Source organism: Semicossyphus pulcher, unplaced genomic scaffold, assembly GCF_022749685.1.
Source record: "Semicossyphus pulcher isolate SPU_LCO1_2020_fin unplaced genomic scaffold, fSemPul1.0.p SCAF_17, whole genome shotgun sequence".
Classification (NCBI taxonomy): Eukaryota; Metazoa; Chordata; class Actinopteri; order Labriformes; family Labridae; genus Semicossyphus; species Semicossyphus pulcher.
Genome location: NW_027211681.1, coordinates 19,456,881 through 19,477,170, shown reverse-complemented (window position 1 = coordinate 19,477,170; position 20,290 = coordinate 19,456,881). Strand labels below are relative to the sequence as shown.

Sequence of the window (20,290 nt, the reverse complement as noted above, 5' to 3'; positions counted from 1 at the left end):
TAGACGGTCCCAGATAAATCGGTTCTGGATCGCACAATAACAGGTCTCTAAGGGTTCGGGCACAAATTTTGGACCCGTGAAGATCTCTACTGTTAAGTCACTATCTATCTCTGAATGAGGTAACACAATGGTGATTGAGCCTATGGCCCACTGATGAAAGCCTTTGCATTTGCAGTATTACAGACTGGCTGTCTGTGGTGACTTTCGTGGAAAAAAATCTCAAGCGGCGCCCAGTTAGTGACGTTTTTTCCATCAGCCAGCAGTGGTTGGTCTGCCAGAGAGGGTAGGCGGAGCTAAGCGGCTGCTTTTCTGGTCTCTGCAAGTACAGTACAGTAATCTACTATGGCTGAACAAACAAAGAAAAGATGGATGACTACAGATACAACTTCAAAAATAAGTGAAAATACAAAGATGGTGTTCATCGCTACATTAGTTTAAGGTAGGTGTGTCCACCAACCTGGAAACTTTTGTGGTATTTGTTATAAACCTTGATGACGTTTTTGAAAACAAGCCGCACTGATTAAAGGATAAATCAGGGTTGTTTACAGCTTGGATAATAACATTGCATCGCCGACATTAAGCTGAGGTCTGGGAACAGGGGCAGCAAGCACAAGCAGTCAGACGATCACTCCAATTTAAAAATATACATATCTTGAGAGGGAAGTAATTAGGAAGAGTAAATTGATTATGTAAGCCGTCCATGCCATGTTTACCTTCTGACTTCCTGGTTGAACTTTGACCTACTTTTCTCATTCAACGACCGATTAAATCTGACATCTTGCTTCAATCATTTAACAGCTGGTATTTCTTTCCTGGTTGTGTTTACCTAGGCTGCGTACCAAACTCTCAGATATTGCTTTGGGGAATTCATTGTTATGAGAATAGAGAGGAATGAAAAAAACACACAGTTATAAACAAGAGCCGCAGAATGCATTTACAGAGTCGCGATGGAGTTGTGAGTAAATTGGACGCCGGACTGAAGCAGAATTTCCGTCAATATCAGATTTTATTTTGCATATGAACAATTCCTGATATCCATGCATACGGTATAATGAGCTCACAAGGTGGCAGAGAGAGAGAGAGAGAGAGAGATAGAGGCAGAGAGAGAGAGAGAATAAAATATATATTCCACCTAATGTATTGCAGGGTATAATAAGACAGCAGCAACCCACATTGCTCGCACTCAATTAGTGTTACAGTGTCACAAATGAGGTTAATAAAGTTGGTTGACTTCATCATAAACTTCTGGATATATTCTCAACCAAATTTTGCAGAAATGTTTTATAGGCCTGATAAAGTGTTGTCTTCATTGTACTGGAACCTGATATATCTTACTATGTAACTACATGACAGTTCATACAAAATAAATACTTATATAATGCATGATACATTTATATAATCACTGTAAACATGAAAACAAAACGGACATCATATATTTACTGTACTACAGGTACTGCAGAGTCAAAGCAAAGTGCTTGATAAAAGACAAAGATAATATGCACCCCTGTTTTTACTGTGATTGTTCAGAGGTCCGTTAGCACCATATGACAGTCTGTTGACAGCTCGGTGGATCGAAGCTTTTATATTTATATTTGGTATTTTCCCCACTCAGCTTTTTTTTCGTTTTTTTTTGTCCGTTCACGTCCGCTCAGTATTCCTCAGAGTTCTCCTTCAGACAGAGTCCACCTTAACCTGGTTATTGTTGGTCATGAGCGGTGACGGTTTGCTCTTGAGCCTCTCGCCCGCGTCGTTGGAGCTGTCCTGGAAGAAGATGCGCGCTGTGCAGACTGACACTACAATGCGCTTGTACTCGCGCCGGAAGTTCTGGTTCAGCACACCATACACAATGGCATTAAGGCAGCTGTTGAAGTAGGCCATGAAGTAGCTGGCCACGAATAACCACTCGGGGATGAGGGGGATCACCACCTCCGGTTTGATCGCTACGGCCAGGCCGATGAAGTTGAGCGGCGCCCAGCAAACAGCAAAGAGCACAAACACCACGAACATGGTGACAAAGTTTCTAACGTCATGAGGCGTGATCTTGGGACGATTGTCAGGCTTGACCCGCCTCCTCACCTGTATGACCAGTATCCAAATGCGCAGGTAGCAGTATGTGACAATCATGATTGGTAAAATAAAGTGAAAGAAAACCACAGCAATGGTGTACGCTGAGCTGGCCGACTGTTCGAAGGTGCACGAGTACACTCGCGGGTCATACTGGAGCGACCCCACGAACAGGTTGGGCACGATGGCAACTATAGTCAGTGCCCAGATTAGCATCACATAGCAGACTGAGTTTTTGTCACTGTACAGTTTATCGTACTTGAGGCTGTGGCAGATGTAACAGTATCTGTTGATGGCAATGCCGGTGATGTTGAAGATGGAGCCGATGACGCTGACGCCCATGAGGAAGCCGCTGATCTGGCAGTGGGCGTAACCCAAGTTCCAGCCATTGTGGAAGATGGAGGTGAGGACCAGAGGGTACGGGTAGATGGCCACCACGAGGTCTGCCACCGCCAGGCTCACTACGAAGATGTTCCCTGCAGACAAAACACACACCCACGGGAGAGACAAGAGAGGACACATTAGTCATTGACAACAGAAGGAGAGCAGATTGGTCATGCAAATGGATGAGACAAAGACAGCATCAGTGATGGTGCAGGGAAATTATTGCTTGAATTATCTGCCTAGAAAAGTGCTGTACCACAATTTGCTGTCGTAGAACATTTATTACTTTTGCTACAGCTGCTTAGTCCCGCCCCCCTTGGTTACTGTTGCTATGCCTTTCAAGCTTTCGCACCGCCATGTAAATGCCGTTTTCAACTATAACAGTGAGAGATGTTCCAAGGGAATTAATAGCAAATTTCTGGAAAAATAGTTCCCAAATATCAGAGAGAGTTCGACAGAAAGGACGACAACACGCATTTGAAAGCTGCATCCTGAATATAATTTGTCAGCGGAGTGTTGAGGATGAACCACGCCGGTCCCAATGCAAGCGTCAGGCACCCCACGTCTTGACAACTCATGTTAAGGACAATCATATACAAGAACAACAGTCAATATATTGTTTTATTTAAGCTAATTTTAGTTTTGACTCCCTATAACTTTCATTATCTGATATGTTTTAGCCCATTGCTCCCGAAACCAAACTAAAGCGCGTCAGGATATTGCTCGCATATCGCTAGCTTGATCCATCCACTGGCTCTCCTAAAGGCTCGACAGGAAAGCCCAACAAAGTCCTGTACAAGTTTGTCACAACAACGGCACAAACCAAGCGACGGTAAAATAAAGGCTGTGTCGACATCATCGGTGTTGGTGGCGAAGGCCAGACAGGATCGCAAGCGGAGACCTGTTGACTGTCTTCCACAATGTTTACTCCGTGTCTGACATCGCTCCTCTCGAGTTCTTGGCTTATGAAACGTGAAAAATATGACACCCCCCTCTTAACTTTGAGGATATCTGCTGTCGGACTTGCAGATTCCACGTGCACACCGTTTCAGCATTTCTCTTTGTTCTGAAAGCTTGACAGGCCTCCCCATGGTTACGGCTGCCAACAGGGCCTAACGATTTAGAAAAAATATCTAATTGCGATTATTTTGACTTATATTGCAATTTCGCGATATTAAAGGGAATGATCATTTTTACATCATTATTCTCATTTTCATTGAAAAATATGAATTAGTATTAATGTTGTGATTTTTGCAGGGATGTGTACAGAGCGAAGATATTTGAACTGTGGTCTTTGGTCTGTGTGTGATGTGCAGACCAGAACATCTCTGCAGCACAGCATTAAATTTGAATGGGTTTTTAACCCATTTCACCCTTAAAAAATATTGCGCCTCCTGCGATTTGAAAATTAGGTTACGTAGGATTAGACAGGGAAGGGAGGGGCATATGTCAGCTTCAAGAGGACATAGTGTAGAGAAACATGTAACAGCAGCTTTAAAAAACCTCTGTAATGTCACCCAGGTGGTTTCTGAATGGACGATTTCAAGCTTTGGTTAAGGTTTGCTGCTCCCTGCTATCCTTGTCATATACTTAAAGCCTGGCCCAGGCAGCAGGACGACATCATAGATCATACAACAACAACAAAACATCATTTGAAACTAGGTCCAAGTCTCTTTATGTCCATGCAACATTTTAGCTGCCTGGCAAAAAGGACGATCGTTTTAAAAACCCAAAAAGCTATGGTACGCTTTGGAAAATGTCCGCCGGTAATTACAGGGGACAGGATTTTGTAAATATGCTAAGACACCAGCACGATCCTTTCAGGACATCCATTTGTTTTTGTTGCTACTTCGTTACATAAGCCACAGGGAGATGGCCTCGAGGCTTGAGAGGAAATGCATCTGTAAGTTTCGTACAGTTTGTGTGTATGTCCATGTATGCTTGTGTGAATGAATGAACACATTGTGTCGTTCCCCCTGATAATTTGGCGTGTGTGAACTTCAACTTGCATTCAGTTGTCACCTTTTGTTGTTTGTGAATAATGAAAGGGAGGGGGTCCCTGTCTCTAAATAATGCATTTTTCTAATTGCCAACAAGGACTCCTCATTGTGCGTACCGAGCAAACATGATCTACAGGCTGGGTGGTAATCAAGGGCACACAAGTGTATTCTTTGTCCGCCGCACTGATGGGGGAAATTAGACATGGCTTGCTGGAGAACACACTGTTGCATGCAGGGAGGAAACAAGACAGCAACTCTGATCCTCAGCCTCTTTAAAGTGAAATGCATGATGTGCTCCTGAAGAAGAAAAAAAGAGAAAATATTTTATTCTGCTCTGTGGAAACAGCCTCACACACACCGCTGTGTTTCCCTTAATTAAGCTGACCTGTGCATTTCAGCATTAGTCACCGATGAGTGGCCTGTCACGAGGATGCTGGGGGATCATAACATGTAGCCACATAGCATTTTCACAGCTGTCACTTACATATTAGAGGAATGTGCTCCATGTATATGTAAGCACCATATTACCAAGCCTATTGACAGGTCCACATCCAGCTTTGCGTATGTGACAACACCCTGTCACAGATGATAGGAGGCATTTACTGGCTGTCAGATGGGAACTAAGCGCATCGTATATCTCTGCAATCACTGCAGAGCAATTTCATCTCAGCGCTGACGTTTGGTCTGTCAGTATCAGACACACTCCCACAACCTGCAGGCAGGCCTGTCAGTCTCACCTGAGCATGAGAAGAACACTACTGATCAGCCCAGTGGCCTGTTATCTCAGATTGAACATACCAACCATTCTACTCCCAGAGATCACATGTGGCTATTAATTAAGTTTTTTATCTGTCATTCAGCTGCCCTCTGTAGGGAATTAGGTGCACCTGCTGCTGTCAAGACCCCGTGGCTGCTGGAGAGCTTTACTGTATGCGTGTGTGTGTGTATATATGCAAGTCTCTATCTCCCTTTCTGTGTGTGTGCCTAGGCTCTTGTATGATTATCTTTGTGAGGACCTTGAGGGTGGGGACACACAGAAGGTAAGGACATTTTTCCAAAACGGGCTGTCAGGCAGGGCTATTTCAGGGTTAAACGTACCCTGATGAGATCTTCTCATGTGCTCACGTGCATGCATGTAGATAAACATGTACGTGTGTGTGATTGTAAAGCAAACAATATAAACAAAACATCATCAAAACGCTGCTTTAGATGGTCAAGAGCTCCACCGGATGTCTTAGAAACTTGCTTTAAAGTTTAAATCAGTGTAAGTGTTGAAGCTGCAATTACCCATCCAGACCCATCTGCAGACAGAGAGCAACAATTTTAGCTCCATTTTTGGTCTCCACCAACTACATAATTTCTTAAGCAGCTAAATGCTCCACTATATTCTCCAGCTAGACGGTTACTTTGTATGTCTGCCATTTAGCAGTAAGCAGGTAGCATACAGACAGAGATTTGTTTTGCTGAACACCTGAACGAATGAGGCAGAAAACAAGTTTACTGAGAGTGAAGATAGTGAAGCAGAACAGTTAAGCCGCAAGTTATAGAAATAAAACCTTGAGCTAAATATGCTAAAACACTTGATGAAGCTAAAGGGAATTGCTCATTTTTTTTGTGGGTTTGGGCACAAACACTTTGACAAACCAATACCACCAGTACTTTAAAGATTGTGAACATGTGTATGTGTCTACTTGTCCTAACTACATTGTGTGGACAATAGTTAGTGACGATCTGGGAACGGCATTTATAGACACGCAGCTGATCCCCACAAGATTAAAGTCGAGGTGAAATGAAAAATTTCATTTTAATCCTTTTAGGTCACATCCCCGGTAACTTTGTGCATCTATTTGACAATATAGGCCAAAAAAAATACAGAAAATCCATTTCTTCCTATTCTTATATCAAAATCCGATCATTTTTTCTTCCTGTAAAAAAAAAAAATCCTGTGTGCTTACGTAGGCTAGCACCAAACAATTTCAACCAATCAATCTGCAACATTTAGCCGCAGAGCACCAAGAACGCTCGGTCAGTTAGCTAGCTACTGCGCTGTGGAGTCTGTCTACGCCCACTTCTCAACGATCAAATCAAATCCCTCCAATGATATGTCCCGCCTGCACGTCCTGTTTCACTCGGAAATATGTTACGATACGGAAGCTAGATACTCTCGAAATGCCGTTTCAGCTTGACTTTAAGCATTACACTTTGTGGTTAGAGCTTAATTATTGGTAAAGCATAAAGATGGAGATGTAGTAACTATAATTCAAGGAAGACAGTAAAAAAAAAAAAATCATTCATTGTAAACCAGTGAACGGTCCTCCTAAGTGACAAAAACAGGTATAAGTGTGTGCAGAGCTTAGCGCTGGCTGTTCATAGTCACGCTCTGCATACTGCTAATTGCAAACACTTCTTCCATGATGTGAACATGTGTGTGTGTGTCTACTTGTCCTAACTACATTGTGGGGACAACAGTTACAAAGTGACAATCAGAGGACTCAACTGTCACTTGTAGACATGCAGGGGATCCCCTAAAGATACAGTGTAACACTTTGTGGTTAGAGCGTAATAACTGGTAAAGCATCAAGATGGAGATGTAGTAACTATAATTCAGGTAAGACAATTAAAAATAATTATTGTAATTCAGTGAATGGTCCTCCTAAGTGACAAAAACAGGTAAATGTGTGTATGCAAAGATTAAGGCTGGCTGCTCATAATCAAGCTCTATGCATGCTGCCAACTGCGAGCACATCTTCCATGTTCAAAGACGGTGTTAAGACAACTTGCATCAGTCATATTCAAAGGGTTCCCTTTCCCTCCCTTGGCTACTCTTTACTGTAACCGCCCTGTTACAGCATTTTAAACTCAAGTCACTCAGCATTAATAGCCTTGACCTTGACAAGGTTATGTCATGAAGGGCCTACAGGCAGCTGGCTCTTTTGGCTGTTCGACTCTCTCACTCACAGTCTCTGTCACTGTGACTGGTCCTGTGATTGACGCATCACTTTTGAGTTTTCATTTGGCTCGAGGAAAGATATGTCTTGGTGCTGTGTCCCTTTTTCCATTTCTGCAATCCAACACTTTTAGCCAATTTCTGTAAGGATTTAGGTACAAGTGAAGCCCATCTGAGAGTTTCCTGCCACGGGAAAGCTGACAGAAGATGCCCAGTGCATTGAGATGGTATCCTGCCAGAATGTTTCACAGTTTATGGTGTTGCTGAATAATCTTAAAATTGAATGTGGTGTTAATATATTTAGCACCCACCCCAAAAAACAAGATTTTATACATACTGAGAAAAAAAAACAGGCATCACATCCAAATTAGTTGAAACGGTCCAAGTCAGTACTTTGAACATTAATTTTGGCTGCAGTGTCACCTCTGAGGCTACAACAGCCTGGAGCACCCGAGTTGGGATTTTGTCCCATTTTTCAGAGCACACTTACACCGAGTTCAGTCAGGCTGAAAGGGGAGCGTCTGTGAGCAGCTATACTGAGGTCTTTCCGCAGATTTTCCAAAGGGATTTAAGACCTGGCTTTTACTGGGTCATGCCAGGACTGTCACTTTACTGTCCTGAAGCCACTGCAGTGATACGGAGGGGCTGCCATTTGATATGGAGCTTAGCATACGTGCAGTCCGGGGAGACTATTCCATTCTGAAATCTTTTGCTTTTACTTGTTCATTGACTTACTTTCATGGAATAATTTAAGCTCCAGCACTTGGCTCCTCTCCATTCACAAACTATGCCTCCTTTATTCTTAATCAAATCAGGTAATCTATTTATTTTTATATCATCCAATCATATACGCTGAAAACTTTCCACTCGTTAATCCACGCAGGAGCCACTCTCTAATCAGTGTCTTATTTTCCCCTCACACTGCCGCCCTCCCAAACAGACAACACAAACACGGGCCGAGCCACAGGCCTCACCAATTACACGGTTATTCCCCATAATTGGGCATTAGTCCTTAATTAAGTTTAAGCCAAGTACTGATCTCTGTTAATCAGACTGTTCACACGTAGTCTCTTGTGTGACGGAATTGGCTGAATATCCCTCCTGCAAGAACACAAACTGTCACCTTAACATAATGCTTCACATTGAGCTGCATTTATTCCTCCTCCAGCCCCACAAGTCCCCCCTGTCCCTCTGCGCTGAAAAGAGCACCCACAGCATGAGACTGCCACCTTCACGCTTTGCAGCAGGGATGTTGTCAGACTGGCGGTGAGCTGTCTGTTTCCTCCAGATTGCTTTGGACTACAGCTAAAGAGTGACGGTTCCCATTGTATCACACCAGTGTTTTGCTCTCGGAGCCGTGCTGCGTCTCCTGCAGTGACGTCTTTCAGTATTCTGACATGACGCCCAGCAAGTGCTGCTCTGTCTGTTGTCACTCAAAATGTGCTATGTCAGCACTCTGTAGTTCTGTCATTGGTCTTTGTCACCTCTCTGACCGAGGCCCTCCATTTACAGTTATTCAGTCTGGGGAGACAGCTTGCTGTGAGATATGGAATATATTAACCTTGTGATAACTCTCATTAGACGATTTAACACAGAAATGCCAATTCATTGTTCAATATACCATTTTCCTGAAATCTTGACTCTGAGTTACAAAATGCTGATGGTGTAGGTATAGATTTTTCTAACAGAAGTGATTCATTAATTTGAGAAATATTTATAATCTAAACTCTCACTTGCTTACATAAAATGAGGAAATGAAAGAAAACCTAAAGCTCAAAGAAACCCTCTCCATGTATGTTTGTGATCAAGGTACTTTTTCTCCCCACAGTTGCATGAAAATATGTATTTCTCAGAAAAAAAAACAACTCGAATGTATGCAGCTCAGTTTGAAAGTTATATTGTAACCCAGCCACTGACCTAACTAAACTTTCTCCGAGTTCCTTATTGGCTTATTTCTGGCAGAGTATCAGACAACCTACTGGCAGTCTGCGCAGACAACTGTCTACCAACTGTTACAGGCTGTTGCACTGATTAATGTTAAGTATGAATATGACGCCTCTTTCTTAAAATAGAAGAAACATGTTCTGACGATGTTTGAAAAGTGGAGGCGATCTGAGTTTTATTTTAGATTTTCGAGGCCTCCGCCTGATGTGTATGTGCTGCAGGTGCAGCAGGTCTGAATAGCTGCATGCACAATGTGGCCTTATGTCCCCACTGCTCTAATGATGCACTGTGGGCATTTCATTACCCAAGGTCAAAAGTCAAATCTAACTGCATACCTTGTCAGGGGAAGTTACTTGGGTCAGAGTTGTGAATGTGCAGTTAAACCACGTAAAGGCCTTTAGTCCGGCGCGCTTGGCAGAACATACCGCAGAACGTCATATTAATGTATGTTAATGTGTGAGGAACCACCGCAGGAATACGAATACATTTCAATATGTCAAATATGTAAATTCACACATTTATGACACGTCATGGATAGTCAAATGCATTTCTCACGTTATGAATTTCAATCAGAAACCACTGGCTCCTTTTTTTACAGCAGTGCAAAGACTAGTCAGAGCTGTGTTTCGTCCTGACCTTGAAATGTACTTGCCTGTCACGCCCAGTGCTGCGTACAAGACACCTGGATAGAAGTAACATAAAAGGATGGCACACGGCACGGTGTTGATATTGAATGTTTTGCTGATAAGTTGGTTTTTATACTTTGCGAGAAATAATTTGAAAACCTTATCAGCTTCTGGCCCGACCACCGTCAGCAGGTGAATCGGTGATTCCTTCATAAGCACAGACTAAACACTCAGAACAAATGTACAGCAATCTTAACACATATACCGAATTGGTTGGAATATATATATATATATTTTTCCCCTTGACTTACATCTGAGAATGTGGGATCGTTTTATATTCGGGGGCCAAACTTTTAAAGGCCAATGGACGCTCGCAACGGTAGACGGCGCTACTTATCTATCAAGGGAGTGTACCCCTCATGACCGAGGCCAGCTGTCACTCACGACTACAGAGCCAGGAGGATGAAAGATGGAGACACACTTTGATCGTCCAAAAGAAATGGCTTAAAAGTCGGCCAAGTTAACCAACAACTGAGGCAGAGTTATGATGTCAATTTTAAGATAATTCTTGCCACAGAGTGTAATATCCGAAAATGGCGGGCCGAAATGATTACAGGCCGCCGTAGCGCCATGTAACCCTGCGGCTAGCCGCAGAGCTCCGTGCCTCGTCCTCCTGCGCTCTCAGTGGGCTTAGCTCGGCATTCTGCAACTTGGTTAAGCTCCAAGACCGGGCCTGCCCTCCCCGGCCGGGAAATAAGTCACAATGGGCTGCCGTACCGCTAACTGCTAACAGTCTTAGCTAACAGATGGTAACAGAGAAAATCGTGGACCGTTGTCCTCAAAGCGGCCGCTTCAGGAGACAAGAGAGCGAGTGTGTTACTGAAAAATGGATCTAAGGTCTGCCCGTTACCAGAGCGGTTATCCAGCTGCCGGACCAATACGATACTTGTATTACAACAGTAGTTTAATCTGGAACTAAATGCCACTTCTTGTTCCAACCTGAGCAGTTAAAACCTTTATTACAAGTCAGTTACACTACTGCAAAATGAGTGCATGCGAGCAGATAGACTGTACGTGTTCTGTCTTTGACCTGCTCTGGTTTTCTTCATGAATCAACTGCTAACCACCGCAAACAAAAAGACGATTCAAATGCAGATGCACCTGAATACGTATTCATCTGCCTCTTCCACCACGACCTAGTATTTATGAAGGGTTTGCTTTGTTAAAAAAGCCCTCAGAGATTCACCTTTCTGTACCTTCCCGTCTGAGAAATCTACCTTCTTGTGACTTTTCCTTTCATCGTTACTGAGCGGCTGACTGCTCATACATGATTCAGCGATCAGTAACTGTGCCAAAACATTCAGAAGTCTTGAATAAAGATGAGTCCTTGATGAATGAGAGAATATAATGTGTTTTTTGTGCTTGTCTGTGACTGTGTGTCGGGGGCATTTAGCGAGGTCTTGTGAGGAATTCATTCAAAATATCTCGCAGCTATCACTGTGACAGTGGAGGAGGGGAGGTGGGGGGAGAAAAAGCGGATTACTGTGGCACTTCGTCCGCGGGATGGCAGCTTCCGGTTGTGTGCATGGAAATGTGACAAAATGCACACAAAACAACAACTGTGATGCTGGAACTCTACTTGAACTGCATTAATAATAATCCACAGAGAAAGAGAAACAAAGAGAGAGAGAGAGAGAGTTGGAGGAGAATACAAACAGAGGGAGATTGAAGCAGCCCTATGAAGACGCAGAGTGATTATGTCCCGGGGTCACTATTGGATTTACGGATATTGTGTTTATGAATGAAGCCGGTGACAGGCGTGGATGATGAGACTCTCGGCAGGTTTAATCTCCTTACTTTCTCCTACTGAAGCTATTTCAAGAGCACAAAAACACACCAAACGTACAGTACATTAATAATACAACACGGATGCTGGAGGACAAAATATGTGTCAATAGCCTTCTCCATGACTTTATAGAGATTTTCTTCCCAGCCGCTGAGAGAATAGTGAGTGGGGTAAAAAGGGAAGCACTTTTGACATGGCTTTTAAAAAATGAAGTTGTTTATTCCTACCCTGGTGTGGCGGAGGAAAGAAGGGATTTACAAAGTGACCTCAAGTGCCCTCGCTGCGAGAACCAGAAACAGCAGAGAGGAAGCGGCATTATTTGCTGCCAGCCTGATTCTTGCTCGCGTCAAGCACCACGGCTGTTTTCATGCAGCAGCCTGGCACAAGTAGCCCGAAGATTGTTTAAATGTCAGAATCGAGTTTTAATCAGAACATAAACAAACACAGCGGCGCTAAAAAAATGTCTTATCATGACGACAGCATGAAGGCCTGTGTTTTTATTTCAGGTTATTTCCTGACTCAGGACATCCATGAATTTTCATTATGTGCTTCTGTGTCGTTCTTTTATCGGGCGGAGGAAGAGTTCCACTAGGTACAAGATTCCATGGGAATACTCTCAGGTTAGCACACAATGTCCTTTGTCCAGCACTAATTTAGAAACAGTGGGACATTTCTTTCCCCAATAAGAGTGGAATTTTGCAAACAGCTACACATTTTAGATCTCAAGTAAGTATTTTGTCTTTATTTAAGGAAGGATAAATGGGCTCCTGTTTTTTCTTGGCAGTGTTATGATGTCCTGTGGGTGTTAGCACCAGGACGCAGCAAGAGTGGGATTTTATCAACATCTCAGATAAGGCAAGGTTTACCGCCTAACTAGCCAACTTCATCCAACCTCAAAAACAATAAATAAGCACTCTCAATCTCAAATCGCCAGGCCTCTTTTTTTATTGCGGCCAACAATACAATTTTTGAGGTTCATGTGTTGTGAAAATACCTGTCCGGCACACTTACTTTCTCTGCTTAGGGAGCAGAGCTGACAAAACACCACGGGTGGTGTCACACTGGATGTCAGCCAGGCCCCCACAGCTGGTGGCCTGACACAGGCTGACAGGTCCAGTCACGTCTTCCAGATAAAGCCCCCTAGACACGTTGTCCAATGTCATGTTGTCAATCTGATTACACAGTCTTCATGTGTCATGAAGTAGTGGCCAAACAGGATGTAAAGCATTAACCTGTTTCTCTGAACAGACACGGAAATTAACTATATTAGCATATCAGTTATTGGTGATAGACATAAGAATTCATATCTCTAGTTGTAGATGTAGAAGTATTTATCTTTTCTTTATAATATGAATATATATGTATATTTCATATAACTATAAGTTTAACATAAAAAATATTTTTGTACTTCATTTTTTTCTCTCCTCACTTTCACCACACATGTAACACTCTTGCTCAGTACAAAATGTAAAAGAGAAAAAATCCCTACCTCTGGGAAAAAATTTTTGAAAAGAAAATGTTGTACACTACTATATCCTCTCCTTACTTTCACCACACGTTACTCACTTCAGAAAAAAAAACAACATGTTTATACTTTTTTTTCTCTCCTTACTTTCACATGTAAAACTTTTGCTCAATGCAAAAAACAAACAAACAAAAAAAAAACACTGCCTCTGGGAGAAAAAAAATCACCCAAAAATGTTTTGAGTACTTTTTTTCTTTCCTTACTTTCAACACACGTTACTCTTGCTAGGTACAAATAAATGTAAAAAAACATGAATGAATCACTGCCTTCGGGGAAAAAAAATTTTATACTATTTTTTTCCCCTTACTTTCACCATACATGTAATAATTTTGCTCAGTACAAAACATGTAAAAACAAAACAAAACAAAAAGTAAAGAAAATTTGTATACTATTGTTTTTCTCCCCTTACTTACCGAAAAAAAAATTTCAGAAAAATATTTTTATACTACTTTTTTCTCTCCTTACTTTCACCAGACATGTAATACTTTTGCTCAATACAAAAAAAAATAAAAACTGCTTTCAGGGAGAAAAATTCAAACGTGTACGTTATTTTTCTTTCACAATAAAATCTTACATTAGTGTTACAGTTATTGTCTGTCTATTGTCTCATTGTCTAGCATTTTTGTGTTGTGTTACTTTTTTCTCATGTTATCTCACCATAAAAAAAACTTTGCATAACCCTGATCTTGCTGACCATCAGGTCAGTGTGGGGGTTACTGTACATGTATTTCCCCTGAGGAGCTGTGCGTTGGATGAACCATGTGGCCACAGCTCTTGTAGCTGCTGGTGCTGCAAAGATTTACAGTATTCCAGCTGCTCCCCAGTGAGCCACACTGTGTGGTTCAGCTACGGCATCTGCTATGAAGTGGAGAAAAACTAAACACCATTTATACGAGTTCTATGCATTGTTGCACATTCGGTCTTCTTTTCACCATCCATGGTTACAAATGGAGGATATAAAGTAGGACAATGCCTGGGGAGACCTCCGTCTAAGTGCTGTTTGAATAAAAGTATTTCTGCTGAGTCCCCGTCTCTGCAAACTGTCATTAATGTGGCGGCAGGTGCAGGTTATTCTGCTGACGCGAGTACCCAGAGTGAATTTAACCCCTCTCATACTGTAGACATGTGAGTGACGTGGGGGCTTCTGAAGTCACGTTTCCAACCATTTATACGAGACTGCTGGAGCAGATTATTCCCTGCACGTCACTGCTCACAGAGACTGTGATGTATTAGTTACGTAATTAAACCTTAAAGCCGTAGCTGTTTTATTTTTACATCTGTTTGAAGCTGTAATCTAAATCACATATAATGCATTTTGTTGCACTCAGCTCTCTGACAATAAAATGATGGACAGGTTCAGTGTACATTATCTATTTCCAGCACTCCTTTGGCAGGTTATTAGTTTCTAGTGCTGATGTTCTTAGGAGTTAAGTGCCTAGAATCAGTTGGTTTCTGTTACTTACAGCTGATTGATTCCGACTCCGATTCAAACCGGCTTATTGGAAACATTTCTTATTGGAGCTGAAACTATGAGTAAGCAACTGGCTGTGAAATGATTGAAGAAGATATTGTCCAACTTCTCTAATGTATCGTCTTCTGCTCTTGGTGCGACATTGAGTTCAGGTTTGTCACTCATTTTTAATGTGGTAAAATAATCTTGACACTAAGCCATCGAGGAAGTAATGTGATGAAGTATTTTGGTTCGACATTGATGGAAATATTCAATACATAGTTGATGATGCTCTGTATTAGTGCTGTCACCTCACAGCTAGAAGGTTCCTGATTCAAATCCCAGTTGGAACATTGGGGGCCTTTCTGTGCGGAGTTGTGCATGTTCTCCCTGTGCGTGTGTGGGTTCTCTCTGGGTACTCTGGCTTCCCCCCACAGTCCAAAGACATGCTCGTTAGGTTAATTGGTGACTCTAAAATTGCCCGTAAGTGTGAATGTGAGTGTGAAAGGTTGTCTGTCTCAATGTGTCAGCCCTGTGATTGAGTGGCGATCAGTCCAGGGTGTAACCCCGCCTCTCGCTCGATACCAGCTGGGATAGACTCCAGCCCCCTGGCGACCCTGAGCAGGATAAGCAGTATAGATAATGGATGGGAGGAAGTCGAGGCTGTTTGCTGACTTTGTAAGTAGAGTAGCAGTAACATTAGACAGTCATAGTAAAGGATGAAGCTTAGTGTTCAAGCTAATTACGGTTTTTGTCCAATTTAAAAATGTTTGTAAACCTGACAGCCCTTCTTGTGCTAGCGTTACGACTATGACTGGGATGCCAAAAACACTGTATTCATCCCGTGCTGCAGTAAATCCTCGGTTATTTCAAACGATCTACATTTTCATGACAGTATTTTTCGCAGAATGACCTCATTTTACAGTGTCACCGTCGTGCCTTCTGAGGCTCAGCTCAGCTTTGAAAGCACGTTTTCTCCACAAATCCCCAAAGAGCACCATTTCCTAAAACTAAATTCTAAAAGCGGCATTGTTGCAAAAACAGACCTTTATACAGACAAACACTGTGAAAATCCCTTCAAACGTACAAAGAGCCAATGAAAGCGCAGCACATTGGAACACAATACAGTCAAATTATCAGCTGAAAACAGATTTTGGAGGCGGTTCTTACCCCGGCTCACCTCCTCACAAAGAGGGGACCTTTTAACCCCCTCTTTTCCTGCCTCAATGTGCAACAGGTGATTCCAGTCTGAGTGGTTGGAGGAGCTCTTTGAAAGGCAGACCAGTGCCAAGCGCGGCAGGGGGCTGATGGGTTGACCCAGATAGGGGGAGACAGGTCCAACCAGGACACACGGGATGGGTTTGAGTAGAGTGTTATGTTGACCACTGCCTCTTACACACTCTCTCTCTCTATCTCACTCTAACACACATTCACACACAAGCCCAACACCATGATTGCACTCCACCTGTCTCCTCTAATAACCAACACCTATCACTTTGCCGTGACAACAATAAACCAAAGTTTTGCCGCCTTCATTACTGACCTACCATAACAAATGTTTTCCTAATGTATGCTTCAACTAAATTAATATTCGACTCAACCGGTAACCTAAAAAATAACTAGACCACGTCTGTGTCTTCATATCCAGACGCTGCTCCACTTCCTGAAGACAAAGTGAAAATTGATAAGACAACAAAAGTCCCAAAAGTCAGTTACACAAGAGTGTACGCAACCGGCTCTGTAAACAGAGGGCTACTGTATACATGAACAGATAGGTACTGTCTGCAGATGGTCACATGCAGGGCGTTGAAACATTCGATTCTGCTCCTAGTTGTGCTGAAACTCCAGCAGGTTAATGGGTGATGCCAAACAGTCGAGGCTTTATGATGACATGGAGTCATGCTTGGAAGCTGAATTGCTGAACTGATGTCTGACACACTTACAGTACAGAACATCTGATCTGATGTCCGAGGCCATGTGGCTGTAGGTTGTGACTACATGGTAAGAGTTGTTCTGATACCAGCCTGTAATGTGACACTGGGTATTGTCAAGTACTCCAGTCCATGCACCGATCAGGCAACATCATTTTTCCGCTCAATTCACTTGTTTCTTTATCTATAAAAACTGCAGCATACAAAGTTAAACCACATCAACCTAACTCAATGTATCTTAATGTAAAGCTAGAATATATTGTATATCTGTAGTTTGTAACCCAGGGTTGGTTTAACACTAGACACGGGAGGTCAATTCAGAAGAGTAGCACTTGACTCTGCGCAAGCTAGCAATGGAAGATTCAAGGGAGCTGCTTTAAAGAAGAAATTTGCCCCCAGAAAAAGCAGTCAGTGAAATCAGTGAAAGCTGGTGTTCTCTGTGGCCGATGAAACAATAGCATTTCAAATTGGCGCTATAGCTGTGGAGAAAGTTGTACAAACAGTGGCTTGTGGTTTCGCCCATTCTACATTCCTACAACACCCAGCGTGCATTGTGCCCAAAGAGACACGCTGGAGTGAAATGCTACCATTTTCCAGTCAAGGACATTGATCGCTGCAGGCAATGGTTCAGAGCGTTACAGAATCCGAAATACGACGAGAATATACCGGTGGATCGTCTACATTTTACGGTATGTAAACCTCAACCTCAATCCTACAGGGCATAATAGCCCAGTAGGATTGAGGTTGAAAATCGGCGAACTGGCCCTTTAGAGTATTATTTTCTTGCTGAGTTTTAAGTGTATCATTTTTTGTTTTAAAGAGTAACAAAGCTACCTAGCTACCTCTTTTAAATATTGGTGCGACCAGGCTTTTTCAAGTGTTTATAGCTACTTCAATGAAACATATTGTCACTACACTGTGATACATTAGCTGTGAGTGTTAATGTATGACACAACACAAAGTTAGATTAAAAATGACCAAATAGTGACCAAATTTAATCGATATTAAAGTTTAGAGAACCGATTGCTGTGGTTTACACTGTCACACAGTCCCCTTCAAGCTCTCACTTTTCCCAGTGTCACCCACACACACATACCAAACACAATACACACACAAACTCTCAGCAACCAATTACAGGGTGGCTTGGATTCCCATTTGCAATTACCAAGCAGCTTGATCCTGTCAGAAGATTGGATTGATCCCATTTATGTCATTTAGGTCCCTGGAAAGCAAGTATTTAATGAGGAGTTACTGCCACTCATTATGAAATGAGCACACTCATCAGGCTTCAAGGTTACTGAGGTCACTGCACAATAAAAAAAATGAAAGATAAGATACAGTAAACTCCAGAAAGTTTCTGCTCAAAGTTTAAATTTGGAGAACAAATAAATACACAATTCCATAAACACGTGCTGTACTGTATATTTAACATGGTTTTAATTGTCTCTCAATTTAAATTCTGTATGCTTAAGAATCTCTTTTACCTCAGTGCGAACACAAATAATTGACTAAGTAGGGATGGGTATAGGTTTCGATCGATATTGGTAACAGTAACAATAATAAGCAATACATAAATAGTTTTCTGGCTGTCATGGCAACTCAAAATTCTAACTTAGGCGAGCTATCACTTGCTAGCATACTTAAACCAACTGGACTCCACTGTAGTGAAGTAAGTTATTTTCCCTCAATAAGCAATGGAGAATGAGTTTAACTTGGGTGTCTGACTTCTGCTAACATTACCCACTGCAGATGAAGCTGGGGCTGTCTGTAGATTAAATTGGAACAGAGCTTAGAAGCAGTAGTAACTGAAGCTAGCTAACAACAGTGACTCAGCTGTTTCCTAATACAGGGGCTTACACCATTCATAGCCTGCGTAGGCCGCTAAAGCCGAACTGAACTGGTCTATAGAGGATTTCTTGTTTGCGTAACCAGTTGTTCCCGCCCTTACCCTTGCATCACCAAATGCCACTCCTGTCGCCTAGCAATTAGTAGCTAGTGGGCTAACTAGCTAGCAAAACTATTGGAAGCCTAGCCTTCGAATTGGGACAGTCTTTTATGCACCGCTGTGACCCAATCGGCCTTCAAATATGGCCTCCAAAAGCTGCAGCCGCTAGATTGGGACACAGCTAATAAAAGCTACTAGCTTATTTATAAGAACCATGCATTTTAACTCCCATCTGCAGCTTTGCCATCGGAGCCCCCGGAACTCGGAGGCTGCGCCGAGGACGTACTTGCAGTAACGCTAGCAATGGCGTTAGCATTAGCTGCTTTGCTAAAGCAGTCAAATACGCTGCACTGCTTCAGATTTATAGAATGTTGAACTTGTGTTTCGTGAGTTTTCTGGTGTTACCCCCTTTACATAAATTGCACAAAGATGGACCAGTTGGTGAAGTGAGCCCAAACTATCGAACGCTTCGCTCTGTCTGCCATATAGATCCACTAGACTTTCTCCAGAGAACCTCAGCAATAAAACATCGTTGCCTGATGACGGTGGCTTCTTCCTCACTAGGGGACGGATGCCAGCTACCTTGGAATGAAACGATTGAATGAAAATGACATTAAATAAGACAGAATGTTAACGTTAAATACAGACAGGAGCACTGTTTGTCCATGAGCTTATCTGTACTTACGGTCACGTATTGGTACCAAAAAATACTGATTCTTGACACAAATCCCTAACTGTAAGTAGCTGCCAAATCAATATAAACCACTAGCTGAAAAATGCTTTTATTCCTTGCAATGATTAATTAAGTAAAAAGATGTCCTCTTTCCTCTAAGTCTTCACATTACAATAGTTACAACAAGATACAGATTTACAGAGGAGGGGAGTCCCTGAATTGGAGGCTGGAATTGGGAGAAATTTGACTCATGATTCAATTAACTGGTGGTCAGAGACAGGAAGGGAACAAGCAATGATATCAAAGGCCAAACATTTGTACAGCTTATGAACAACATTTGTACACCCATCAGCCTCCCTGACCTCCACACCCTTATTGTTCACGGCGCTGCCTGAACCTCACATTGCTTCCTGAACTGACAGTGAACTTGGCCACATAATGGAAACACTAGCGCCAGATAGCTGCTGCCAGAGGTTGAAGTACGATGACCTTATAGTTAACCCACTATGTATTTTGGATTCTTTTCATTATATCCCCACATATGATTTTCCCCTTGATAATCTGAATAAAATATGGTTTTCAAACAGAACGGACTGCATGATACTAAACACTGCTCCCTGCTGAGTTCAGGTTATTTCACTTAACTAGTTATTCACCTTACAGTGCTTTTGGAGGCCGTCTCATTCATGGTGGAAGTTGAGCGCTTATCACACTGCACAGCTGATGCAGAGTGTGTACTTCTATGTGTGTTTGTGTGTGCGGGTTGCTCCACTTTCTAATCACAGCTGCTGTACAATTTCAAAATCTAGTTTGGGGTTAAATATATGGTTTCTGATTGGGTGGTTTTACTGTTTAATGTTTGTGTTACCTTTGTCAAACTTGTTGTCCTTGTTTTCAAGCTAATATGTCGGATTGTATGTAAATTGAGAGCAATGTAAAACTTCCTTGTTTGTGC

At 42.3% G+C, this 20,290-nt stretch overlaps 1 protein-coding gene across 1 annotated transcript in view; it reads right to left on the bottom strand.

Moving 5' to 3' along the window:
• Positions 1–1,031: 1,031 nt before the first annotated feature.
• The window catches only part of mtnr1aa (melatonin receptor 1A a), a 41,951-nt gene continuing 22,692 nt past the window's right edge, over positions 1,032–20,290 (bottom strand). Inside the window, exon 2 of the mRNA XM_069665385.1 lies at positions 1,032–2,540. Coding sequence (XP_069521486.1) covers positions 1,672–2,540 — 869 coding nt within the window. The 3' untranslated portion in view covers positions 1,032–1,671. The remainder of the gene's footprint in view (positions 2,541–20,290) is intronic.